The sequence below is a fragment of the Pseudophryne corroboree genome, chromosome 7, assembly GCF_028390025.1.
Source record: "Pseudophryne corroboree isolate aPseCor3 chromosome 7, aPseCor3.hap2, whole genome shotgun sequence".
Taxonomy (NCBI): Eukaryota; Metazoa; Chordata; class Amphibia; order Anura; family Myobatrachidae; genus Pseudophryne; species Pseudophryne corroboree.
In genome coordinates this window covers 305,250,403-305,278,392 of record NC_086450.1, presented here as the reverse complement: position 1 = coordinate 305,278,392, position 27,990 = coordinate 305,250,403, and the positions used below count along the sequence as shown (strand labels likewise).

Here is a 27,990-nt window from a genome sequence, read left to right as displayed (position 1 = left end):
CTATTCATGTATCATCAACTAAAATGTGCTTCCCCATTTTGTTACAACTGAAAGCCGAAATGAGCTCGGTAGAGTTTGACAGCCCATCCACAGACCCTTAATACGGGATGAGAAGGAATTCAAATGTATACTTCGCAATACCTCGAAGCTTGATTTACAACACGTACGGCACGATGATACATGACCCCCCAAACATGGACTCATACACACATGCTTCTGCTATCTCACTAGGTCATACCCTCCTCACACCTACTCCTCTCTCCTCCCCTACCCAACCATGGAAATGAATTAACCCCTGACATATATTTTTCTCCTTTTGAAATGTTTTAGAAGGTGGCAGTTATTATTGACTGCCAAAGGGTGGACTGTCAAAGTCAGAAAAATATCCCTATACACGCTGCCATATTTGCACCTCACACTGGTCCGCGCTGCGCATGCGTGCGCTTTCCCGTGATAGCGCATACCCGCTGTTGCGTGCACCCGCTCGCACTCGGTATGCGTATTTACGGTAAAGAGTATGTAGTCGTAGCGTGCGACCCAATCGTTACATATTTTCACAATTAATGTAGTTTATAGATCATGGTCCCTTTGATAGATTCTGAAAGTTTGGTTAATATAGAATGTCCCTGAACGGAGGAATCCCTCTTTGTATTGTACGAAGGGTCTAACAGGAGTCATACAGCAGTGTTTGGTACCCATCGGAAGAGTATTTAAATAGCAATATTCCGGTGTTGGTTTGAAGCGGATCAATCGCTCGTGCGAATAGTTATGAACATAAGAAGTTTATGTTCATTTACTATTATTTGTTCTTACTTAATCATGCGGCGGGAAACCTAGTTTCCCACCCACCTGAACAGTTGGAAACAGTCACAGCCCACCTGTATGAAACAACCTATGACCTTTTGTTATAATGCGAAGCCGAATTCCTGTGTCCAATGGACGATAAGATTGTAGGGACCATTAGATTGCATTGTGTGTGGAGCATAAAAGACGGGCCTGTGGCATCCAGCTTACACTTCTCTTCAAACGGTTCTCATTGCTGATAATCGGGAAGCTGGATGTCCAGAGGCGCTTGCGATCGTTTCCCCTTGTGCGTAAGTTTTCTCCGTAATCATATTGTCTTACTGTGAGCCATCTTCTCTCTCTCTCTTCTCTCTCTCTCTCTCGTATATTCCTTTAAGTATATTGTATTGTATTATATTTCCTGTGCAGTTATCTGGTTAGTTGGTTTATGTTATACTGTAGTGTATGCTTTGTACTGTGATTCTTTTTGCAAGTAATAGTCATAATACATATAATAGGTTTCGGACCCTAAGCCAGGTATCTGTGTATTCTTTATAGTGTTAAGTATTCTCTGAGCGTCGGTGACGCTCAAGCAGCTTTGTAGTTAATCAGGTTACACCAGGTTGCACTTACACACTGTCTCCACACTAAGGTTTACTGTGTATTTCATTGCTGAAGGTATAGATATAAAGGTTTAACGTTGTGAGCGTCTGCATCGCTGGTGATCTCCTCGTGGTCCCGAGCGCCGCTACGCTATAGCGAATCATTACGATAGTCAACAGCCAATAGTCTGCCTGCCTGTGATCACTTGGCCGTGAGTGAACGTGACGCCTGAGCGTCTCGATCACGGCTAAGCGATCGATACGCAACTTGCGTACCCTTACGGTACTTCTTACGTAGATAGCGTACAGTGTTCTTAGACCTCATAAGGGTTATATACACGATAAATATTTAGCTTTATCAGCCCCCTCCCACCCAGCTACTGCCTCTGCCTGTCAATCAGGCAGAGGCGATCACTGGGCTGAGATGGCCATCGGCTGTCTGGCATGCGCCGGCGAAAACGCACAGCAGCGATCAGGTCTGAATTAGGCCCATGGTTTCTTAATCTGTAGTTATTATAGAGAGGTTTATTTGTTGTTCTTAGTTTTTGTGAGTGTTGGAAACCCAAAAAATAATATCTAGTATTTTAGCTTTGTAATATTTATTTGTCTATGAGGTATACACCCAGTCTATTTGCAGTTCAGAATTGGGCTTTTTATTTTTTTATTGTGGTAATATAATCTCACGTCAGTGAGAAACAAATGTATATGGTAGGTGGCCTTATAATTGTTGAGGTTAACTACACCAAAGCTGCATTTATTATGCTTTCGGTTTATTATTGATATTATTATACTAAATTTTAAAGATGATCTAGGTGTGCCAATCTACTCTCTAAACAGTGGAGTTTAAATAGAGAAGATTAAGAGAAAGGGACAGTGATATATATATACATTTAAGAATTATTTATTACTATACTAAGACCGCAATATATATATTATGTGCTCAATTGAATATTTAATGTGACATGCTTTTAGAAAAAAAAAGAAAGTGTAATTATTAGAAGTAAATATATAGAAGTGTTTTTACTACATTCTGTTTGAACTGATATACTGTATGGTGCAATAAGTGGATAACGATCAGCTCAATTAAGCCCCTTTGTATACCAGAACTTGGAGTACACGGACAATCAGCTTGAAAAAGTCAACATAAGTAGACAAAACGTGTTGCTAAAAGTATTCATAGGATGTACTATCTCATACAGCAGCAGGTCCACAGCGAATTGCAGTGACCACTGGTTGACTTGCTGGCCAGGAGAGAGAAGACTAAATGGCACCTGCCCAACATGATATGAGCCCCGGGCGTTCTGGTCTATTGTTTCTCCATTTTCCGATGCTGCACATTCTGACTATGGTGGTCATTCCGAGTTGTTCGCTCGTTGCCGATTTTCGCTATATTGCGATTAGTCGCTTACTGCGCATGCGCAAGGTTCGCAGAGCGCATGCGCTTAGTTATTTTACACAAAAGTTAGGTATTTTACTCACGGCATAACGAGGATTTTTCATCGTTCTGGTGATCGTACTGTGATTGACAGGAAGTGGGTGTTTCTGGGCGGAAACTGGCCGTTTTCTGGGCGTGTGCGAAAAAACGCTGGCGTTTCTGGGAAAAACGCGGGAGTGTCTGAAGAAACGGGGGAGTGTCTGGGCGAACGCTGGGTGTGTTTGTGACGTCAAACCAGGAACGAAACTAACTGAACTGATCGCAATGGCTGAGTAAGTCTGGAGCTACTCAGAAACTGCTAAGAAATTTCTATTCGCAATTCTGCAAATCTTTTGTTCGCAATTCTGCTAAGCTAAGATACACTCCCAGAGGGCGGCGGCCTAGCGTGTGCAATGCTGCTAAAAGCAGCTAGCGAACGAACAACTCGGAATGAGGGCCTATGTCTCTGCTGAATACACGATCTGGACGTGTTTCAGTCTAAGTTAGGGACTTTTACAAGCAAGGGATTTTGGATATCTATTATCAGAAAGGTACATTGACTGTTTCTTGACCTGAATCAATTAGTACCATAGGAAATGGCTACAATTGCTAAAACGTAACTATCATTAAAAGTGATGTTGTGACACTGGTATCTGGATCTATCTATGTGGAAATTGAACAGTGTTTTACACGTCGGATGACATTTTGATGCCATCTTTTTGTCTGGGCTGGGCGTCCCCTCGCATGTCAGAGTAAATGATTGTAGATGTGCTCAATTTAGCACATCTACGATCAGACCTGAATTACCCCCATTGTCTGATATTTCATTGCATGCTAATAAGAGGAACAAATACAGAATATAGAAAATTGCATATGCCTAGATCTATCTTTCCTGAGGATGACAATAAAGCCTAGTACTGAATCATTTTACATTAGATATCACTTATATTAGCTTTCATGTTATATGGTGCCATCAAATATCCATAGCACTTTACCTGAAGAGTTATAATAGTATGAGCAAACAATATAAATAGATGCAAAAAGTACAGAAGCCAAAAAAAGAAATCAATCAATGATATAACTTTCACAAGACACTCCGGAGGCTCAGCGCTAGTCCCGGTTGTTGTTAGGCAACCGGGATGTCACAGCGCTTCCGCGGGGCAGCCGCAGGGGGTTGTGGGCCATCGGATGGAAAGTGCAGCACTCCAGCTGCATGGAATGTGTAATTTAGAGGGGGCTTGTCCCAGCGGGCCTCTGGATTGGCTTTCCTCCCCTATATCTCTCAGAAACTCCTGCCTAGCCTTGCCAGTTATAGTCATCAGTTATTACGGGAGATCTTTGTGGCTTCTTTGTCTGCTGAGGCTGTTCCTGAAAACCTGGTCTGTCTGCTGACATCTTGCAAGACCAAGCTCAGTCAATCCTGCACACCAGGTCAGTCGGTAAATATCTTGTAAGGTCAAGCTTCAGTCTATTCTGCAAGCCTGGTCTGCTTGGCCAAACATGCATTCCTGGTCTGTCTGCTCATATCCTGCTTGGCCAAGATCCGGCCAATCCTGCACACCTGATCTACCTGCTAACATCCTGCAAGTCCTAACTCTGGACAATCTACCTGACCTTTCTGCTGATATCCGTTAAATTCAAACCTATCCAGTATATCTGGTCTGTTTGCTGATATCCTGTAAGGCTAAATCTCAACTAATCCTACATACCAGTCCTGTCTGCTTTTGTCCTGCAATGTCAAACAACTTCTAATCTGATATAGCTGGCCTAACTGCTGTTACCCCACACGGCTGACCCACAGCCATTCCTGTCATACTGGTCAGCCTGCATTAGCCGATGTCCTACTCTACCTCTCAGCAAATTCTTGTATGGGAGGTTCACGAAGGACCCAGTGGTACCCAAGTCTTATTAAGTTGTGTATTAGCTACCAAGACACTGCTGTATCCGCTCACTCTTAAGTCATATTCTGTGTAATCTGGAATCTCCAGTCTATTGTGTGACCTTCTACTGCTGGAGTCCAAGGGTGCCCTAAGTACCGGTGTTTGTAACAAGTACTAAGGTAACAGCAGGGGGGTTGCTGTTAGTGAAACGCCTCGAGTGCTCTAGGAGTCTCACCCTAATACAACTGGAGTTTCCCTTGATTTCAAGTAAGTTCAAGGCAGCTACTTTCCCAAATAGTTCTGAAGAACTCCATGGCATCTTGCAAGTCCATGGTTCTTGCCTTTTACTAACAATAACAAAATAGTTATTAACAGAAGCACTCAAAGGGCCCAATTCAATTGTTTTGGGCGTCTAAAAATCCCGTCTAAATAGGACTTTATAGACGCTCACACAACTGTCACAATTTTATTGTGTTTGGGCGCCCATGCACATTACGCTTGTTGCACCCAAACAGACAGGTTTTAGCTGTCTAATGGCTAACCCCGTCTAAACTCCCTGCTTTGGCAAAGTGCCCAGTTTCATCACATTTTTTCTCGTACCTCAGAATGTTGCAAGAGAAAATGTGTCCTCCGCAACCGCTGGGTGCCCAAACGGCAGAACAATTGAATTGCTGTCATTGGGTGCCCTCTAGTGGCGGCCGTGCAAAGAAAACATTGGAATCAGCCCCAATGAGTACTTGCACTGGGAGGGGCAGACAGAAAAGATCAGAGTTATGAATGTGAGTCAAGACAAAGATAGTGCAGGCTGAGAATGAAAATTATGAAGGGCCCTGCCGGTAAGAGCTTACACTGTAAGGACTGTAAGCTCTGATGAACAGGGCCTGCCTAGGGTTGCCACATGTACAGGATTCCTCCATTCAGGAACCTGTGGAGGCTTGGTAATCTGGGACAAGAAATGTCTGTAAATCTTATTGGCTACAGAGAGAGTGCTATGTCAAGGTCCTCTCTCCTGCAAACCGAAGTGACGGCTGCTCCTCCCACTTGCTGTGTTGAATGCTCTTCTCACCTGCTCTGCTGCACTTTCACAATCCTCACAGTTGCTAAAACGGATGGCGCTCACACCCGGCATTTTATAGGGGTGGGGGCTGAGAAGAGACTGATATGAGACACATGAAGATGTTGGGGTGAGGGGGCCGAGATAAGAGTCAGGGAAGAGAGGGGAATGAGGTAGACAGAAATGAGATAGAGGGATATGGTATAAGGAGGACAGAGAATAGAGACAGAGGGGGCAAAGCCCTGGGCACAATAATGACCTGGTGTATGAATGGTACAAAATACTAGTATTGTATAAAATCCATAGAGTTTCTTTCACTTTTGTCCATTCAATCCTTATCAGCATATCATGCAAAACAAACATACACAATGTCAGACTACAACCTGTGGTTTCTGTGAGACATCTGTTTAGGGCCACATTTCTCTCACACATTTCTAGAAGGTCTTCACCAACATCTAAAAAATAAAAATTATACATTTAAATAACTCCAAGATATCGAACAATATGCATTCAACATTTTATTGAAAGAGTTAGCTGAAGTTGGCTTAGTACAAGTCTGTCCAAGCTGCCTTCCAAAGTTTTTATGTTTTTTTTTAATTGCCATCTTCCCCGAAAGTTCAATAAGTAAATAATTAGCAAAATTGTACCATCTAATTTTTGGATTTTACACTGAATCTGCAGACTTGCATTTCACTATCAAAATAACCTATGGGTAGATGCCAAGCAGAGAGGATAAAGTGCATTGGCTGACCTGCAGTACTTTCATTGACACCAATAGGATTGTAACTCTCGCCGTTGCCTACAGTCTCAATCTGCAATTAACATTAAGGACAGCAATCGCTTTGCATTTCCAAGTCTGCACCTGACACACCACAAGCAGTAGCTGTGATACGTATACCTTTTAGCTTTGTCTGCAACAGGGTGATCTTCACCCAGACTATCGTAGGTAAAGACAATTTTGAACACCTGTCTGGGTGCCCATACAGACATACTATATATATCTCACTATCAAGATTCTATAAATCGTGAATAAATGCAGCTCAGATATAAATCCCAGAAACATTGTAACAAATTCTACTAAACACCAAAATTGTTACTTACAGGAATATGTCATAAATGGGAAAAAACTGAAGGAAATGCTGAAAACTAACATAGATACATAGGATTTCACAGCAAATAAGAACCACATGGTCCATCTAGTCTGCCCTAAACACATGTACATGCACACACTTACACACTACGGTTAAGTTTTGTCACAGGCCAAGTAACCTACCAGTATATTTTTGGATTGTGGAGGGATCTCGGTGGAAACCCATGCAAGCACAGGGAGAATATACAAAATCCACACAGTTAGGGGCATAGTGGGAATCGAACCCATGACCTCAGTGCTGTGCTAACCCTTACACCATCTGTACTGCCCTTGTGTTACATGTTCTATATAGGCCTCAGATACAATCGATGACACAGGCTTATGTTAGACTTATAGTAGTGACCACTCACATCATTCAGTTCCATCATAGCATCTTACACACAATATACAGGTGGCAGTATCCCTAAATATCATCTGATTTTTATGCCCATGATGAACATGATTTATCCACTCCTTCCAAGTTAGTTGTATTGAGCAGGTTGATAGGAGTGTACAATATATTATCACATATACCCTAACACAGGTTGTGTGACTGTATTGGATGTCTCTTATATGTAAGAAGGCCAATACAGTATGTCTCTAAGCTTCTATATAGGAGTTTAATATAAATCTAAGCGTCTTTTTATGTGAGTTTTAATATAAATCTCTTACACCAGCGTGCATACTATCGTGAAAATTTGATTTTAATTACCTGAAACGGTAAATCCTTTTCAAGTAGTCCGTAGAGGATGCTGGGGTCCATAGTTGTACCATGGGGTATAGACGGGTCCACCAGGAGCCATTAGCACTTTAAGAGTTTAATAGTGTGGGCTGGCTCCTCCCTCTATGCCCCTCCTAACAGACTCAGTCTAGAAAACTGTGCCCGAGGAGACGACTTACTTCGAGAGAAGGAAATACACAGATAGTGGCGAGATTCATACCAGCTCACACAACAGACAAACCCAGCTAACAAGCCGGAAAAACACAGCAACAGCTGAAATAGTACTGAAACAGTAAACAATGCAGAACTTACCTAGCAACCAGGTAGAACTGAACTATAAAACCAAAGCCGGAAAACTAAGCGCTGGGCGGGCGCCCAGCATCCTCTATGGACTACGAGAAAAGGATTTACTGTTTCAGGTAATTAAAATCCTATTTTCTCTTACGTCCTAGAGGATGCTTGGGTCCATATTAGTACCATGGGGATGTACCAAAGCTCCCAGAACGGGAGGGAGAGCGTGGAGGCTCCTGCAAGACCGCTTGACCAAACTTGAGGCAATCAGAGGCCAAAGTGTCGAGCTTGTAAAACCTGGCAAACATGTTCGAACCAGACCAAGTAGCATCTCGGCAAAGCTGTAGTGCCGAGACACCCCGGGCAGCCGCCCAGGAAGAACCCACTTTACGAGTAGAGTGGGCCTTAACCGATTTCGGACACGGCAATCCTGCCGTAGAATAGGCATGCTGGATAGTAAACCTGATCCAGCGTGAAATCGACTGCTTCGAAGCAGGACACCCAATTTTCTTGGTATCATAGAGGACAAACAGAGAGTCAGTTTTCCTATGACGAGCTGTCCTCTGCACATAGATCTTCAAAGCCCTCACAACATCCAAGTCCTTTGAAGCAATTGAGGAGTCAGTAGCCACTGGCACCACAATAGGCTAGTTGATATGAAAAGCCGATACAACCTTAGGCAGGAACTGCGGATGAGTCCTAAGTTCCGCCCTGTCTTCATGAAAGATCAGATAAGGGCTTTTACAAGATAAAGCCCCCACTTCTGACACGCGTCGAGCAGAAGCCAAGGCCAACAAAGTGACCGCCTTCCACATGAGAAACTTGATGTCAGCCTCAAGTAGAGGCTCAAACCAAGCTGATTGTAGGAACTGTAACACAACATCTAGATCCCAGGGTGCCGTTGGCGCCACAAAAGGAGGTTGGATGTGCAGAACCCCTTTCAAAAAGGTCTGAACCTCAGGAAGGACAGCCAATTGCTTTTGAAAGAAGATGGACAAGGAAGAGATTTGGACCTTGATGGAGCCCAATCTCAGGCCCATATCCACTCCTGCTTGCAGGAAAAAGAGAAAACGTCCGAGCTGAAAATCCACCGCAGGAAATTTTCTGGATTCACACCAGGAACATATTTTTTCCAAAAACGGTGGTGATGTTTAGACGTTACCCCCTTCCTAGCCTGAAACAGGGTAGGAATAGCTTCGCTTGGGATACCTTTACGAGCTAAGATCTGGCGTTCAACCGCCAAGCCGTCAAACGTAGCCGTGGTAAGTCTTGATAGGCGAACGGCCCCTGCAACAGCAGATCCTCCCGAAGAGGTAATGGCCTTGGATCTTCCGTAAGAAGATCAAGCAGATCCGCATACCAAGCCCTTCGTGGCCAGTCCGGAGCAATGAGGATTGCCAGAACCCTTGTTCTTCTTACCAGCTGAAGAACCCTTGGGATCAGAGGAAGTGGAGGGAACACATACACTGACAGGAACACCCACGGTGCTGCCAGTGCGTCCACCGCCACTACATGTGGATCTCTCGACCTGGAACAGTACCTCCGCAGCTTCTTGTTGAGGCGGGAGGCCATCATGTCTATGTGAGGAACCCCCCACCAAGCGGTTACTTGAAGATTGCTGACATCGCTACAGCGTGCCTTTCTGCCCAGAGAAGGATTATTGACACCTCTGACATTGCAGCCCTGCTCTTCGTTCCGCCTTGTCGGTTTATGTAGGCCACAGTGGTCACGTTGTCCAACTGTACCTGAACAGCCCGATCTTGTAGCAGATGTGCTGCTTGCAGGAGGGCGTTGTACACGGCCCTTAGTTCCAGGATGTTTATCGGGAGAAGGGATTCTTGAAACTACCACTTTCCTTGAAAGGTTTCCCCCAGAGAGACTGCTCCACAACCTCTTAGACTGCATCTGTGGTTAAGAGGATCCAGTTCTGAATTCCGAACCTTCGGCCTTCCAGAAGGTGTGGAAGTTGTAGCCACCAGAGGAGTGAAATCCTGGATTTCGGAGACAGGCGTATCCTCTTGTGCATGTGTAGGTGAGAGCCCGACCACTGGTCCAAGAGGTCCAGTTGAAATGGACGAGCGTGAAACCTGCCGCACTGCAGAGCCTCGTAGGCGGCAACCATCTTCCCCAGAAGGCGGATGCATTGATGTACCGACAACCGAGTAGGCCGTAAGACATCCCGGACCATTGTTTGAATCACCAATGCCTTCTGCACCTGGAGAAACAACCTCTGCACCCTCCGTGTCGAGGATCATTCCCAGGAAAGACAGCTTCCGCGTCGGCTCCAGATGAGACTTTGGAAGGTTCAGGATCCAACCGTGCTTCCTGAGCAGCAGTGTCGTGAGCGCGATGGATCGCAATAACGTCTCCCTGGACGACGCCTTGATCAGGAGATCGTCCAGATAAGGAATTATGGGGCAGATGTATTAACCTGGAGAAGGCATAAGGAAGTGATAAACCAGTGATATGTGTAAGGTGATAAAGGCAGCAGCCAATCAGATCCTAACTGTTAATTTACATATTGGAGCTGATTGGCTGGTGCCTTTATCACCTTGCACACATCACTGGTTTATCACTTCCTTATGCCTCCTCCAGGTTAATACATCTGCCCCTAAGTTCACCCCCTGCTTGCGGAGAAGAACCATCATCTCCGCCATCACCTTGGTGAAAATCCTTGGTGCTGTGGAGAGGCCAAACGGCAGCGCTTGGAACTAATAGTGGTCGTCCAACAGCGCAAACCTGAGGTATGCAGGTGACCAAATGGGGATGTGGAGGTAAGCATCCTTGTTAAACAGCCTCCCTCCCTATCGCCAACAGCCTCCCTGTAAAACAAAAAATCCTGTATATTTAGCAAGAGGCAGGGGAACATGAATCTGAATAGATCCCTGAACAAGAATAGTATTTCTTTACCTGCAGTAAACTGTAATAAATATAGTCAGCTGCTGAGAGGAGTGCTGTCTTCCTTGCTCTAACCTAACATGAAATGCCTGTAGTTTCTAGTTGACTAAACTGGCATATGCAGATACAATTTAATTTCATCCAACAGGAAAACTAGGCTAAATAAAACCCCTTTCACACCATACAAACAACCTGGTATCGACCCGGTATATTTCCGGGTCGACACAGGTCGCTGTGCGGTGTGAAAGGGCCAATGGCGAATTCCCGGGTCACCTGACCCCGTAATTAAACTCAGGAATAAAGCAGTGTTTTTCCCGGGTTGAATACCGGGTCAGTACATTACTTAGGGAGAGGCGGAGATGAGCTCATCTCCAGTGCCGCCACCGGCCCCGATGACGCTGCAGTCCCTGCCCTCGGATAGCAACATGACCAGGCATATTGTCGGGTCAGGATGGCAGCGTGTAGGGTCCAGTGCCGGGTCCTATTCGGGAAGGATCCGTTTCCAATTCCCGGGTGGGATCCGGCATTGGAGACGTTAAAGGGGTATTACCAGAGTGAAATGAAAAAGGAAAATAAATATTATTGCAGACAAATTTCACCCACATTATAGGACCCATCTCCCTCAAGTGCATTTTATTTGCACAATGTAGCACAGCATGTGGATAACACTATAAAAATACAGTTTATACCATCACAAAATATGTTTTGCAGGGTACCAGAATGGCTGCAGTTCTTATTATTGCTTCTATGTAACGCTCCAGAGAGAAGCACAGTAGTGGTGATCAGTGGAGAAACAGAATACATTAAAAAATAAACAGTGATGTGAGGTAGCAATGAGATTGGTGGAGATACAATCTCATGGGGTTGAAGGGAGGACAGGTCTTTTTTTTTTTTTAAATATAATTTTATTGACTAAAAAATAGCAAACACTACAAAGCAGACTCAGAAAATTCAGTCACTGGACATGTTACTATAAGGGTATTATTATAGCTTTGCAGTAAATATATTATAAACAATGAAAACTTGCCCAACAAGAACAACGATTAACCAAATTTAAAAGAGGGACTGCCCTCATTCAAACTTGAGTGTCCCCCCATTTAGAGGTGTAGTTATGGGCCTGATAAGGCACATCGTTTCCTCCCACCCATATACGGAAAACTTCCATTTTCCATAGCGCAGGGTAATATTGTCATAATTGATAACCAACCAATAGCTACTAGTGGGCCATATAATTCCAAAGATTGGACTCCGCTCTTTCAAATATGGGTTCTATAAAGTTGCTGCTGTCATTATGAGTGAGTAGGTACATAGTGTCATCCCCCCGTATATGGAAAAAAGGAGAGTTATGGTAGACTTACCGTGGTTAACTCTCTTTATGCGAAGTACACTGGGTTCCACAGGAAAACATTGGGATGTAGAGTGAATCTTGATCCAGAGGCACCAACAGGCTAAAGCTTTAGGCTGTCCCAGGATGCATTGGGGCCTCTTCTGTAATCCTGCCTCCAGGCACTGAGAGCTCAGTTTCGTTAACCAGTCCAATGTAGGAGCAGGTAAGAGAGAAGGCAGATGTTAGTCACATAGAACCACATTCTCACTTCAGGAGAAGGGACCAGCGGCTAATGCCATACAAACCCATAGAAGCTAGGTGCGACAGGGTGGGCGCCCTGTGGAAACCAGTGTACCTTGCAGAAAGAGAGTTAACAATAGTAAGTCTACAATAACTGTCCTTTTCTGCAGCAGGGTACACTATGTTCCACAGGAAAACATCAGTCATGTACTAAAGCAGTTCCTCAAGGGAGGGGACACGCCTTAGCTGGTATGAGAATCCGGCGTTCAAAGGAAGCATCCTGGGATGTAGAAGTATCAAAGGCATAGACCTAATGAACGTGTTCACTGAGGACCACGTAGCCGCCTTGCACAATTGTCCTGCGGATGCGTCACAGTGGGCCGCCGAAGAAGGCCCAGCAGACCGAGTAGAATGGGCTTTAATAGCAGCAGGAGCTGGGAGTCCAGCCTGCGCATAAGCTTGTGTAATCAACATTCTAATCCATTTGGCCAAGGTTTGCTTATTCACAGGCCAGCCACGTTTGTGGAAACCAAACAGTACAAAAAGGGTAATTGACCTCCTGATAGAGGCAGTCTTCTCCACATATATATACACGGAGAGCCATTACGACATCCAAAGACCGCTCTATGGGGGACAAATCCGAAGAGATAAAGTCCGGGACCACAATCTCTTGGATAAGGTAAAAAGATGACACCACCTTAGGTAAATAACCTGGGCGAGTTCTAAGAACTGCCCGGTCATGATGTAATATTAGAAAGGATGGGCGACAGGACAAAGCGCCTAGGTCTGACAGCCTCCTAGAAGGGGCAATAGCCAACAGAGACAGGACCCTGGCTGTGAGCCATTTAAGGTCCACTGACATAAGAGGTTCAAATGGAGACTCTTGCAGGACATTCAGGACAACAGACAAATCCCATGGAGCCACCGGAGGGACATAGGGAGACTGAATCCTTAACACACACTGAGTAAATGTATGAACGTCACGTAGAGATGCAATATTTCTCTGAAAACACACTGACAAGGCAGATATGTGAACCTTGAGGGAGGTCAGACGAAGGCCTAAGTCCAGGCCTTGTTGCAGGAAAGCCAGGATTCTGGATGTTTTGAATCTGTACACATCATAGTTTTTATCAGCACACCAGGTGAAGTAAGAATTCCAGACCCTGTAATAGATCCGGGCAGATGCCGGTTTGCGGGCTTTCAACATAGTTTGGATGACCACCTCAGAGAATCCTTTGGCCCTTAGGAGTTATGCTTCAAGAGCCACGCCGTCAAAGCCAGTCTGGCCAGGTCTGGATAGAGACACGGGCCCTGTACGAGGAGGTCTGGTCATCGAGGAAGTAGAAGAGGACGCTCTGTCGATAGACCCTGCAGGTCTGAGAACCAATGCTGTCTGGGCCACGCTGGAGCGGCTAGCAGTAGTATTCCTCCTTCTTGCTGGAACTTCCACAGGACCCTGGGCAGGCGTGACACTGGAGGGAACACGTAAGGCAGCCGAAAGTTCCATGGAATGGCTAGTGCATCCACGAACACTGTGTGAGGATCCCTGGTCCTTGATCTGAAGACCGGAACTTTGTGACTGTGTCGAGACACCATCAGGTCTACATCTGGTAGGCCACACGTGTCCAATAGGAGCTGAAAGACTTCCGGATGAAGACACCACTCTCCAGCGTGTAGGTCCGAATAACCGAGGAAGTCCGCTTCCCAGTATAGGACACCCGGAATGGACACTGATGATATTGCTGGAAAATGGCGCGCTGCCCATCGAAGGATTTTTGACACTTCCAACATTGTCTGACCGTACAGATGCAGGGCAAGAGGTAATGTATTAAACACCGCGCGCAGCTCCAGAATGTCAATTGGGAGGAGAGACTCCTCCTTGGACCAACGACCCTGGAAAGAGTGTTGCTCCAACACCGCACCCCATCCGCGCAGACTGGCATCCGTCGTCAGCGGGACCCAGTCGGAGATCCAGAAATGACGGCACTTGCTTAATCGCTGGTCCTGTAGCCACCAGGTCATCGATTGACGAACCTCCGGAATCAAAGTAATCATGTGAGATTTGATCTGATGAGGTAGGCTGTTCCACTTGGAAAGAATTTACCTCTGCAGAGGGTGGGAATTAAATTGAGCGTACTCTACCATGTCGAATGCCGACACCATCAGGCCAAGTACTTGCATCGCCGAGTGCATCGACACTCTGGGGCAACAAAGGAAGCATCTTATCCTGTCCTGAAGCTTCAGGACTTTCTCCGAAGAAAGGAACAAACGTTGACTGTGTGTGTCCAGGAGTGCCCCCAGGTGCACCATGCTCTGAGCTGGGACCAGCGAGGATTTCTTCCAATTGATGAGCCACCCGTGGGCTTGTAGGAAGCTTACTGTCAGTTGTAGATGACTAAGGAGGACATCGTGGGAGTTTGCCAGGATCAGCAAGTCATCCAGATACGGCAGGATCCTGACTCCCTAGCGACGGAGATTTGCCGTGAGCTTGGTGAAGATCGAAGGAGCTGTAGCCAGTCCAAATGTCAGCACCTGGAACTGATAGTGTATGTTGCCAATAACAAACTGCAGATACTGCTGATGTGACTTGGCAATAGGTATATGCAGGTACGCATCCTGAATATCCAGGGATACCATGTAGTCTCCGGGTTTCATCGCCAGTACAATTGAGAGCAGCGTCTCCATACGGAATCTGGACACTCTCACAAACTTGTTTAGTGATTTGAGGCTGAGTATAGGCCGAAAGGACCCACGGCTTTTGGGACCAAGAAACAGGGTCGAGTAGTAACCACTGCCCCTTTAGGACAGAGGTACCGGCACTACCACTCCTGTATCCAGGAGAGAACTTACAACCTGCTGCAGAGCTTGCGAAGGGGACGTCTCTTAAAAGAGGATGCGTACCCGTGAGAGACAAATTCTTGCACCCATGCATCTGAAGTGGTCTTTAACCAGAACTGGGTGAACTGCAGAAGTCGGCCTCTCACTCTGGGGTCCCCCAGGGGGAGGCCCGCGCCATCATATGGCAGGCTTGTCTTGTTTAGAAGCAGACTGACGGGCCGTCCAGGACTGCTTTGTCTTGGGCTTAGTGGTTTTGGAAGAACGAGATTGTCTCGGTATGCCTGACCTTTTGCTTTCCCTTGAGGTCGAAAGGAACGAAAAGTGGTACATTTTGCCTTCTGTGCAGAAAGATTAGTATTTGGGAGAAAGGCAGTCTTGGCAACCGCCAGTTCAGACACAATCTTATTTAGGTCTTCCCCAAACAATATATCACCCTTTAAAAGGGAATACCTCCAAGGTCATTTTGGAGTCCAGGTCCACCTTCCACGACCTTAACCACAGAATACAGTGCGCCAGGACAGACATAGTCGATGCCTTGGCCGCCAATACACCCGCCTCAGGGGACACCTCTTGAATATAATAAGAAGCGGTGGTGATAGGAGACAGGTATTGTCTGGCATTGTCAGATATATCCTCATGCAGCTCTTCCTCTAATGCCTGAACCCATGCTTCAATACCTTTAGCAGCCCAGCAGGCAGCAATAGTGGGTCTATGTACAGCACCTATCAGGGAGTAAATAGATTTCAGGCATCCCTCCAAACGCTTATCTGTCGGTCCTTTCAGTGAAGTGACAATGATGACAGGCAGAGTTGATGACACCACTAGGCGGTTGACATGAGAATTCACTGGTGGTGAATTTTCCACTTGTTACATAACTCTGCAGGGAGAGGGTAGCAAGCTAAGGCCCGTTTAGAGAGAGGGAATTTCTTCTAGACCAGGGTTCCTGCCTGATGTCCACCAAATGGTCAGAATGGGGTAACAGATTTTTAGCCACCTTCTGCCGTTTAAACATGTCAGTTTTCTTGGTGACAATAGTGGGTTCCTCATCACCAGTGATGTAGGATTTGCTTAATAGCAACCACTAGAGCAGGGACATCAATGTGCATTGTAGAATCCTTGTCAGAAACGCCTGAATCAGTGTCTGACAGGACAGTATGCTTCCCCTCCTCTAGAGATGAAACATCTGAGAGATTTGTGGATTGTGAGGAGGAAGCAGTCCGCTTAGATGACCCAGCGACACGGGAGTGACCGGAGGTAGGTTTTTGTCTAACCAATGAATGAGACAACTTCTGCAACTGGTTAGACAAGTTGTCCGCCCAAAGCCGATTAACCATAAACTGGAGGCTTTTTGCCAAGAAGAATGGGCAGCTTTACCATCTGAGAAAATAAGAATTTACTTACCGATAATTCTATTTCTCGGAGTCCGTAGTGGATGCTGGGGTTCCTGAAAGGACCATGGGGAATAGCGGCTCCGCAGGAGACAGGGCACAAAAAAGTAAAGCTTTACTAGGTCAGGTGGTGTGCACTGGCTCCTCCCCCTATGACCCTCCTCCAGACTCCAGTTAGGTACTGTGCCCGGACGAGCATACACAATAAGGGAGGCATTTTGAATCCCGGGTAAGACTCATACCAGCCACACCAATCACACCGTACAACTTGTGATCTAAACCCAGTTAACAGTATGACAACAGAAAGGGCCTCTTAAAGATGGCTCCTTAACAATAACCCGAATTAGTTAACAATAACTATGTACAAGTATTGCAGATAATCCGCACTTGGGATGGGCGCCCAGCATCCACTACGGACTCCGAGAAATAGAATTATCGGTAAGTAAATTCTTATTTTCTCTATCGTCCTAAGTGGATGCTGGGGTTCCTGAAAGGACCATGGGGATTATACCAAAGCTCCCAAACGGGCGGGAGAGTGCGGATGACTCTGCAGCACCGAATGAGAGAACTCCAGGTCCTCCTTTGCCAGGGTATCAAATTTGTAAAATTTTACAAACGTGTTCTCCCCCGACCACGTAGCTGCTCGGCAGAGTTGTAATGCCGAGACCCCTCGGGCAGCCGCCCAAGATGAGCCCACCTTCCTTGTGGAGTGGGCTTTTACAGTTTTAGGCTGTGGCAGGCCTGCCACAGAATGTGCAAGTTGAATTGTGTTACAAATCCAACGAGCAATCGACTGCTTAGAAGCAGGTGCGCCCAACTTGTTGGGTGCATACAATATAAACAGCGAGTCAGATTTTCTGACTCCAGCCGTCCTTGCAATGTATATTTTTAAGGCTCTGACAACGTCCAACAACTTGGAGTCCTCCAAGTCGCTAGTGGCCGCAGGCACCACAATAGGTTGGTTCAGATGAAATGCTGATACCACTTTAGGGAGAAAATGCGGACGAGTCCGCAGTTCTGCCCTATCCGAATGGAAGATTAGATAAGGACTTTTATAAGATAAAGCCGCCAATTCAGATACTCTCCTGGCAGAGGCCAGGGCTAGTAACATAGTCACTTTCAATGTGAGATATTTCAAATCCACCTTTTTCAATGGTTCAAACCAATGGGATTTGAGGAAATCTAAAACTACATTTAGATCCCACGGTGCCACCGGAGGCACCACAGGAGGCTGTATATGCAGTACTCCCTTGACAAAAGTCTGGACCTCAGGGACAGAGGCCAATTCTTTTTGGAAGAATATTGACAGGGCCGAAATTTGAACCTTAATGGATCCCAATTTGAGACCCATAGATAATCCTGATTGCAGGAAATGTAGGAAACGACCCAGTTGGAATTCCTCCGTCGGAACCCTCCGATCCTCGCACCACGCTACATATTTTCGCCAAATGCGGTGATAATGTTTCACGGTGACTTCCTTCCGTGCCTTAATCAAGGTAGGAATGACTTCTTCTGGAATGCCTTTCCCTTTTAGGATCTGGCGTTCAACCGCCATGCCGTCAAACGCAGCCGCGGTAAGTCTTGAAAAAGACAGGGACCCTGCTGTAGCAGGTCCCTTCTCAGAGGTAGAGGCCACGGTTCGTCCGTGAGCATCTCTTGAAGTTCCGGATACCAAGTCCTTCTCGGCCAATCCGGAACCACTAGTATTGTTCTTACTCTTCTTTGCCGTATGATCTTCAATACCTTTGGTATGAGCGGCAGAGGAGGAAACACATACACTGACTGGTACACCCAAGGAGTTACCAGTGCGTCCACAGCTATTGCCTGTGGATCTCTTGACCTGGCGCAATATTTGTCCAGTTTCTTGTTGAGGCGAGACGCCATCATGTCTACAATTGGTCTTTCCCAACGGTCTATTAACATGTTGAAGACTTCTGGATGTAGACCCCACTCTCCCGGATGAAGATCGTGTCTGCTGAGGAAGTCTGCTTCCCAGTTGTCCACGCCCGGGATGAACACTGCTGACAGTGCTATCACGTGATTCTCCGCCCAGCGAAGAATCTTGGCAGCTTCTGCCATTGCACTCCTGCTTCTTGTGCCGCCCTGCCTGTTTACATGGGCGACCGCCGTGATGTTGTCCGACTGAATCAACACCGGCTTTCCTTGCAGGAGAAGTTCCGCCTGGCTTAGAGCATTGTAGATTGCTCTTAGTTCCAGAATGTTTATGTGAAGAGACTTTTCCAGACTCGTCCATACTCCCTGGAAGTTTCTTCCTTGTGTGACTGCTCCCCAGCCTCTCAGGCTGGCGTCCGTGGTCACCAGGATCCAATCCTGAATGCCGAATCTGCGGCCTTCTAATAGGTGAGCCTTCTGCAACCACCACAGAAGTGACACCCTTGTCTTTGGTGACAGGGTTATTCGCAGGTGCATCTGCAGATGCGACCCTGACCATTTGTCCAACAGATCCCTTTGGAATATTCTTGCATGGAATCTGCCGAATGGAATTGCTTCGTAAGAAGCCACCATTTTTCCCAGGACTCTTGTGCATTGATGTACTGACACTTTTCCTGGTTTTAGGAGGTTCCTGACCAGATCGGATAACTCCTTGGCTTTTTCCTCTGGAAGGAAAACCTTTTTCTGAACCGTGTCCAGAATCATTCCTAGGAACAGCAGACGAGTTGTCGGGATTAAATGGGATTTTGGAATATTCAGAATCCACCCGTGTTGTCTTAGCACCTCTTGAGATAGTGCTAAAGCTGTCTCCAGCTGTTCTCTGGACCTTGCCCTTATTAGGAGATCGTCCAAGTATGGGATAACTAATACGCCTTTTCTTCGAAGAAGAATCATCATCTCGGCCATTACCTTGGTAAAGACCCGAGGCGCCGTGGACAATCCGAACGGCAGCGTCTGAAACTGATAGTGACAGTTTTGAACAATGAACCTGAGGTACCCCTGGTGTGCGGGGTAAATCGGAACGTGTAGATACGCATCCTTGATGTCCAAGGATACCATAAAGTCCCCTTCTTCCAGGTTCGCTATCACTGCTCTGAGTGACTCCATCTTGAACTTGAACTTTTTTATGTAGAGGTTCAAGGACTTCAGATTTAGAATAGGCCTTACCGAGCCATCCGGCTTCGGTACCACAAATAGAGTGGAATAATACCCCTTTCCTTGTTGTAATAGGGGTACTTTGACTATCACCTGCTGAGCGTACAGCTTGTGAATGGCTTCCAACACCCTCTCCCTTTCGGAAGAGACGGTTGGTAAGGCAGACTTCAGGAAACGATGAGGAGGATCCGTCTCTAATTCCAACCTGTACCCCTGAGATATTATCTGCAGGATCCAGGGGTCTACCTGCGAGTGAGCCCACTGCGCGCTGTAATTTTTGAGACGGCCCCCCACTGTCCCCGAGTCCGCTTGAGAGGCCCCAGCGTCATGCTGAGGTTTTTGCAGGAGCCGGGGAGGGCTTCTGTTCCTGGGAAGGAGCTGCCTGTTGGTGTCTCTTCCCTCTTCCTCTGCCTCGTGGCAGGTACGACAAGCCCTTTGCTCTCTTATTTTTGTAGGAGCGAAAAGGCTGCGGTTGAAAGGTCGGTGCCTTTCTCTGTTGGGGAGTGACTTGAGGTAAAAAAAGTGGATTTCCCGGCAGTAGCCGTGGCCACCAAGTCTGATAGACCAACTCCAAATAACTCCTCCCCTTTATACGGCAAAACCTCCATGTGACGTTTTGAATCCGCATCGCCTGTCCACTGTCGTGTCCATAAGGCTCTTCTGGCTGAAATGGACATAGCACTCACCCGAGATGCCAGTGTGCAAATATCCCTCTGTGCATCACGCATATAGATAAATGCATCCTTTATTTGTTCTAACGACAGTAAAACATTGTCCCTATCTAGGGTATCAATATTTTCAATCAGGGATTCTGACCAAACTACTCCAGCACTGCACATCCAGGCAGTTGCTATAGCTGGTCGTAGTATAACACCTGCATGTGTGTATATATTCTTTTGAATAACTTCCATCTTTCTATCTGATGGATCCTTAAGTGCGGCCGTCTCAGGAGAGGGTAACGCCACTTGTTTGGATAAGCGTGTGAGCGCCTTGTCCACCTTAGGGGGTGTTTCCCAGCGCGCCCTAACCTCTGGCGGGAAAGGGTATAATGCCAATAACTTTTTTGAAATTATCAACTTTTTATCAGGAGCAACCCACGCTTCATCACACACGTCATTTAATTCTTCTGATTCAGGAAAAACTGTTTGTAGTTTTTTCACACCATACATAATACCCTGTTTTACGGTATCTGTAGTATCAGCTAAATGTAACGTCTCCTTCATTGCCAAAATCATATAACGTGTGGCCCTACTGGAAAATACGTTTGAATTTCTACCGTCGTCACTGGAATCAGTGCCCGTGTCTGGGTCTGTGTCGACCGACTGAGGCAAAGGGCGTTTTACAGCCCCTGACGGTGTTTGAGGCGCCTGGACAGGCATTAATTGATTGTCCGGCCGCCTCATGTCCTCAACTGACTGTTTAAGGGAAGATAAACCATCACGTAATTCCACAAATAAAGGCATCCATTCTGGTGTCGACCCCCTGGGGGGTGACATCTGCATATTTGGCAATTGCTCCGCCTCCACACCAATATCGTCCTCATACATGTCGACACCACGTACCGACACACACCGCAAACTCACAGGGAATGCTCTAATGAAGACAGGACCCACTAGCCCTTTTGGGGAGACAGAGGGAGAGTCTGCCAGCACACACCACAAAGCGCTATATATACAAGGGATATCCTTATATTAAGTGCTCCCTTATAGCTGCTTTAATATATATATATATATAGCCATTAATGTGCCCCCCCTCTCTGTTTTACCCTGTTTCTGTAGTGCAGTGCAGGGGAGAGACCTGGGAGCCGTTCTGACCAGCGGAGCTGTGACAGAAAATGGCGCCGTGTGCTGAGGAGATAGGCCCCGCCCCTTTTTCGGCGGGTTCTTCTCCCGCTATTTTTCCAGTCAGGCAGGGGTTAAATATCTCCATATAGCCCCTATGGGCTATATGTGAGGTATTTTTAGCCTTGTATAAGGTTTATATTTGCCTCTCAGAGCGCCCCCCCCCAGCGCTCTGCACCCTCAGTGACTGCCCAGTGAAGTGTGCTGAGAGGAAAATGGCGCACAGCTGCAGTGCTGTGCGCTACCTTATGAAGACTGAGGAGTCTTCAGCCGCCGGTTTCCGGACCTCTTCACGCTTCAGCATCTGCAAGGGGGTCGGCGGCGCGGCTCCGGGACCGGACTCCACGGCTGGGCCTGTGTTCGATCCCTCTGGAGCTAATGGTGTCCAGTAGCCAAGCAGCAAATCCACTCTGCATGCAGGTGAGTTTACTACTTTCCCCCTAAGTCCCACGTTGCAGTGATCCTGTTGCCAGCAGGACTCACTGTAAAGAAAAAAACCTAAACTAAACTTTCTCTAAGCAGCTCTTTAGGAGAGCCACCTAGATTGCACCCTTCTCGTTCGGGCACAAAATCTAACTGGAGTCTGGAGGAGGGTCATAGGGGGAGGAGCCAGTGCACACCACCTGACCTAGTAAAGCTTTACTTTTTTGTGCCCTGTCTCCTGCGGAGCCGCTATTCCCCATGGTCCTTTCAGGAACCCCAGCATCCACTTAGGACGATAGAGAAAATAAAGAGCCTCATCCACAACTACCACAAAAGACTTCAAGCTGTCATTGATGTTAAAGGGGGCAATACACAATATTAAGAACTGGGGTATGTAAACTTTTGATCAGAGTCATTTGGGTAGTTTCTGTTGTCATTATGATTTAAAAAGAGTAAACACAGTTGTTTGACAATAAATGGCTTCACCCAACCACTAACCATGAGTGAAAGAAAAGTTTGTGAGTTATCATTCATATTCTCTGACAAATGGCCAGAAAATCACAAATTCTGCTAGGGTATGTAAACCTATGAGCACAACTGTATATATATATATATATATATATATATATATAAAAAACACAGCACGGTCCTAGACCGGAGGTATATTGCAGAGTACTCGTACAATATACTCTGTATTTTGTACACTTTTTCTTAACTAACGCTGTCTGTATAGAGACATGTACAATACTCAAGTGTTTGTAAAGTCACAGCGCTGTGTACAGGTGGCTTTACAAGGGAGACCTTGCCCTGCAGTCCCAAAGACTTGTCGAAGTCGAAAAATATTGCAGTACAAACATCACATACAAACTACACACAGATGGCCTCTGTGCGCGTACTTGCTCTGCCGTGCGTGCACATATTCGCAATTTGCGTATAGTCGCTCATGCGGTCCTGCGTATTAGCGCGTGGTATGAGTAATTACGGTAGTGTTTGTGATCGCATGGAAAAGCCATAAAAACACATTACATATTTAATCCAAATAGTGCACAATGTACACATAGTCTCCCTGCACCACACCAGTGAGTTACACATATTTAAATGGTATAAGAACAAAGGAATTCACCTTTTCAGGACAGGAGGGGACAGAACTAGGTTATAAGGTGGTGTTTGGTATCTAGCTGTAGGGTATTTTAAGAGCAATATTCCGGTGTTAGTTTGCAGAAGATCGCACGCTCCTGCGCATAGTTATGCGCAGGATCAGAATATAAATATTAACTGTATTTACTGTACACTTGATATGCGGCGGGACCCCAGAGGAGACCATCTGCAAGTGCACCTGGAACAGACATCGCCCACCTATTCAAACCGACCTATGACCTCTCCTGTACTGTAAATGACCATCCCTGTGTCCAATGGACAAAGAGATTAGTTTCCATTGTGTTAGGTTTTGGACTATTGTATAAAAAGCCAGCTGCATGCCTGGTCCCACACAGACTCTGAAGGTCATCTACCCTGATGACTGAGGACCGGGCCGGGAAGCGCAGGTGAAACCAAAACGTATGTACCATTGACTGTAGCCATTTTTCTATTGTATTGTATTGTTGTTATTGTAACCCCCTTTCAGCAATTATATGTTGGTGTGTCGGAACCCAGCATCTTAAATACAATCTGGTGTCGTGTCTCTTTTCCCGGCTAAGGTTATAAGTGTATTTCAGTCACACGTGTAGCTGCAGAGTGCTCACGCTGTGTCTTTGGGTATGTATGCACTGCGTGTACTTTGTACGGTCAGCGCGGCGTTTGTACGCAAAGTAGGTACACGGTACGGGGCTTTGTACGCTAACGGTGTAAAAAGTACGTAGGCTAAGGTTTGATCACAAGCGGCCGCAGCGGCTCCATTTTAAAGTGGATTTAATGTGTTTTTAAAGTGTTGCTTTTAGTCCTGTATGTAAATCGACGTTTACAATTGAGGGCTCGATCCGGTTTTCACATGCTCATAGGCTAGCAAGTCATAGCTGGCTTAATCTATCAGCAAAGGGTGGAAGGTTATCTACGTAACCTTTTCCTGGTTGGTGGATGTTCTAAAAAACCCTATTTGTGTGCTGTTAGATTGCGTCTGCTCTGTCTGGTCTACAGAGATGCTGATAGAATCCGTAGGTAAACAGGAAAAAGCTATTTAAAAAATCTGTGTAAATTTTCTTTGGCGCCAAAAGCGTACACAAAGGACACCGATACTTTGCATACCCTCTCACATATTGTTGCACAACAAAGTTAAAATAAGTCATATTGTGTTTGATTCAGATTGGATTGTTTATCTGTTAAGTAGATTTAAAAGTACATTTAAAAGTTGCTGCATAGCCTTGATATAGTTTTTTTTTTTTAAACTCAGGCCTAAAGTTACTTCTGGTGCTTGTATAATTTGTGATTTCTTTGTGACAAAGGAGCCGCATGGTTTGTCCTCCATTTTGGCCTAACCACATGGCCTGTCCACCATCTTGTGTAAACCTCATGGATGTGGAAGGGGGAGGAGCAGTGGCCATTTTAGGAAGGTCACTTTCTAAATAGCTGATTTTCAGTGTGCTCCGAACAATCAGTTTCCTTTGTCACATACATAGCACCATTTATGAGTTACCAATTAATTTATTTAACCCATGCCATAGTCAATTACAAATAGTTTAAATTCAGCCTAGTGAGAGTAAATGGTGAGATAAGTGTTTTTGTTTTTTTCCTTCTTGTCTGTGCGTAATTACCTTACATCAAGTGGGGGGTTGCACACAGATAGAAAAAGGAAAGAGAGGTTTTGTTTTTTTCTCTCTCTTCTCTTCCAAGACTTGTAGAGTCTGCTTACTAGGGAGTATAGCCATTGAAATGCAAATTAACCCGTGTAACTACTTTTTTTTTTTAGCAGTGAAAAGCAAATATCTTTGATATGAAAATTAGAGGCAGTGAAGAGGTAAGGTGTCTCATAGAAGGCCAGTGAATGATACATATATATAATATAGAATTGAAGACTACAGCGCTCGGGTGCGGTTTTGTGAGATCTATACCATAAATATGTAAACCCCTTTTTTGGAAATAGAAAAAAATTATAAAAAAAAAATTGTATATATAAAAAACACTTCTCAATAAATTTGTGTGAGTGGCAGCTTATAATGCATAAACATGTGCTTGGTATGCACATATAATCTGTTACAAGAATTGGTGAAAACAAGCGCCCAAGAGTGTGATGAATATATCCAGGGGAGAGAAGGTATACAGAAGGGATGATAATGATTGGTTTAAAAACACTTATCTGATAGAAAGGAGCTCAGTTCAAGCAGCACTCTTTTGTGGCTTAAAACATGCGAATAAAACAGAAAGAAACGAACATAGTGTGTACCGTTTACATTTCGTATTGTGTTACTGCATAATTTCACAGGCCTAATTAGGGAACTAGCTTATTACCAAACAAGATCAATATGAAGCCTGAGCAGTACATATATTAAAAATACAAAAATTTAATACACATAATCACACATAAAAATACATAAAAGTACATAAAGAATGGCTGAATGGCATGCGTACAGAATAATAAATTAATTAAAGCTTATCTGTCCATAAAGATGGCTGGAGAGCATGCGTACAGAATTTAAATTTGTATGAAGCTTATCTGTCCATAAATGGAGATGTCAGCAGGTATTTCCAACGCGTTTCGTCAGTCAGCAACTGGACTTCATCAAGGGGATGACCACACTGGGCAAGATTGCTCTATTTATACCCAAAGAGGGTGAGTAATGGTGACATCACTTCCTGTGATTGTCATTAATTTTACAAGAGCATTACAGGAAAACAGTTTTTAATATTCTAATTGGCACTCAATACTATGAAAGAACCAAGAAAACAGTATTAAGAACGTGAAATAACAGCTCATGCTGTCGGAATTATCGGTGGAACGCATGTGGAATGCATGCGTCATTTCCGCCCGGCGTGTTATGTTTCTGTTGCAATGAAATGCAACCTAAAAATAACGTGTGAGAGGATACAGGGGGGTAGAGTTAGTGACGATAGTGCTATTGAGGGTGAAAAGAGAAGAAACAGTGTGCTCAATAAGAAGATATTAGCGGTAACACGCACTGCTGTGGCCGTCGCGTCACATCCGGAAAACACGGAAGTGGGCAGACGGGTGGAAGTGACGTGCGCATTAGTGCGGTGGAACGCACCGCCATTATCGTCCGGCTGTGTTAGGATTAAGACCACAGTGACACACACCGCCATTACTGTGATGCGGAAGTGTTTAAAAATGTGATTAAAGTGACTAGTTTATGTAATTCATATTTAGAAGTTAGAATACTTAACAGATATTTATAAACTTTATAAAAAGGGAATTATTGTAGTTTGATTGTTATTTGTGTCATATGTGCCGTTATAATTGTGAGACTCACCAGATGGTAATGTATTAAAGTGACAATGCTATACATTAAATTATATAGCTTTAATTTTAAAGTGACAGTGCTATATATTAGTTATATATCATATAATAGTTTTGAGTGCAATTAGACATTGTTAATTTATCATTGAAAGTGATATTATAAATAGAATCTTGACCAACTGAATGTCATATGGGGCGGATCAGTGTATCGGATCCAATAATGAGGACTCCTTCTCTTTTGGTCCTTTCAATGTCCATTGTTTTAATGTTCATGGAACTTGGCTGTAAACTTTGTCCTTGTGCCCCACTTTGAGCCATATTATGCTCCTTCTCACAGTTGTCAGTTCTAAGAATTTGCTGAAAAAGAACCATATGATGACTTGTGACGTCAGTTTGAACTATATGTAGGTTTATATATCAATAGAGACAAATTATCTCACAGGTTCTCAAACTCGGTCCTCAGGACCCCACACAGTGCATTTTTTGCAGGTCTCCTCACAGAATCACAAGTGAAATAATTAGCTCCACCTGTGGACCTTTTAAAATGTGTCAGTGAGTAATTAATACACCTGTGCACCTGCTGGGTTACCTGCAAAACATGCACTGTGTGGGGTCCTGAGGACTGAGTTTGAGAACCACTGAATTATCTAAATAATTATATGTAGAGATAAGTAAAAGATAGGGTGTGTGTAAACAAATAAAGTATCAAAGAAAAGGAGCAATTTCAAATCATTTAGTCCTAGCAGTGATAAGGTCTTCAATTCATGTATCCAGAACATTTCTCGTTTTGATAATTTATTAAGGATATCTTCCCCTCTTTCTCCAAGTTTAACCAGTTCGATTGCTTTAAATGAAATATCTTCAGGATTCGATTGATGCTTTTATGTAAAGTGTTTGGAAACTGTGTGGTTCTCTATCTTGTTCTTGATGTTTCTAATGTGCTCTTGGATTCGTAGTTTTAAGACCCTTTTCGTCTTTCCGACGTATTTAAATCCACATGTGCACTCTAACAGATATATTACCATGGTCGAGTTACAGTTTAGAAAATCTTTGATACTGTACTTTTTAGTGCTATCGTGATTCGTGAATTTTTTCCTATTTGGATGAAGATATTTACAGATATTGCGATTTCCACATTTATAGCATCCTTTGCAGTTTATCAAGGTGTTGTTTCCAGATTTGTTCTTACTTTGTAGATGACTTGGTGCCAAAATGTCTTTCAGGTTACTGGTTTTCTGGAATACAATGTCTGGTTTCGATGGAAAAATTTCTTTTAATATAGGATCCATTAAATAAGATGTTCCAGTGCTTGTTGATGGATTTTCTAATGTTCTGCTCTTGATTACTGAATGTGGTAATGAAAGGAGTAAAGTTCTCGGATTTCTTCTGTACTTGTTTATTGAATAGTTCTGTTCTTTGTTTGTTGGCTGTTTTTTCCAAGGCTTGATTTATCACTTTTTCTGGATATTTCCTTTCTTTAAATCTGGTGGCATATGTTGTTAATTGATTTCGGCAATCCTGTTCATTACTGCAGTTGCGTTTAATCCGATAAAACTGCGAATATGGAATGTTGGTTTTCCAATTCCGGGCATAGCAACTTTTGAAATGTAAGTAGCTGTTAGTGTCTACTACTTTTATGTGATTACTG

The 27,990-nt window shown here is 44.8% G+C and overlaps 1 protein-coding gene across 8 annotated transcripts in view; it reads right to left on the bottom strand.

Annotated features, from left to right (window-relative positions):
* The window catches only part of METTL22 (methyltransferase 22, Kin17 lysine), a 748,727-nt gene that overhangs the window by 458,352 nt on the left and 262,385 nt on the right, over positions 1-27,990 (bottom strand). For 6 of the 8 annotated variants that reach the window (XM_063934253.1, XM_063934254.1, XM_063934256.1 and 3 more), the window contains exon 6: positions 6,117-6,188. The exons of the other annotated variants lie outside the window; for them this stretch is intronic. In XM_063934253.1, coding sequence (XP_063790323.1) covers positions 6,117-6,188 — 72 coding nt within the window. The remainder of the gene's footprint in view (positions 1-6,116; positions 6,189-27,990) is intronic. 8 annotated transcript variants of the gene reach the window in all.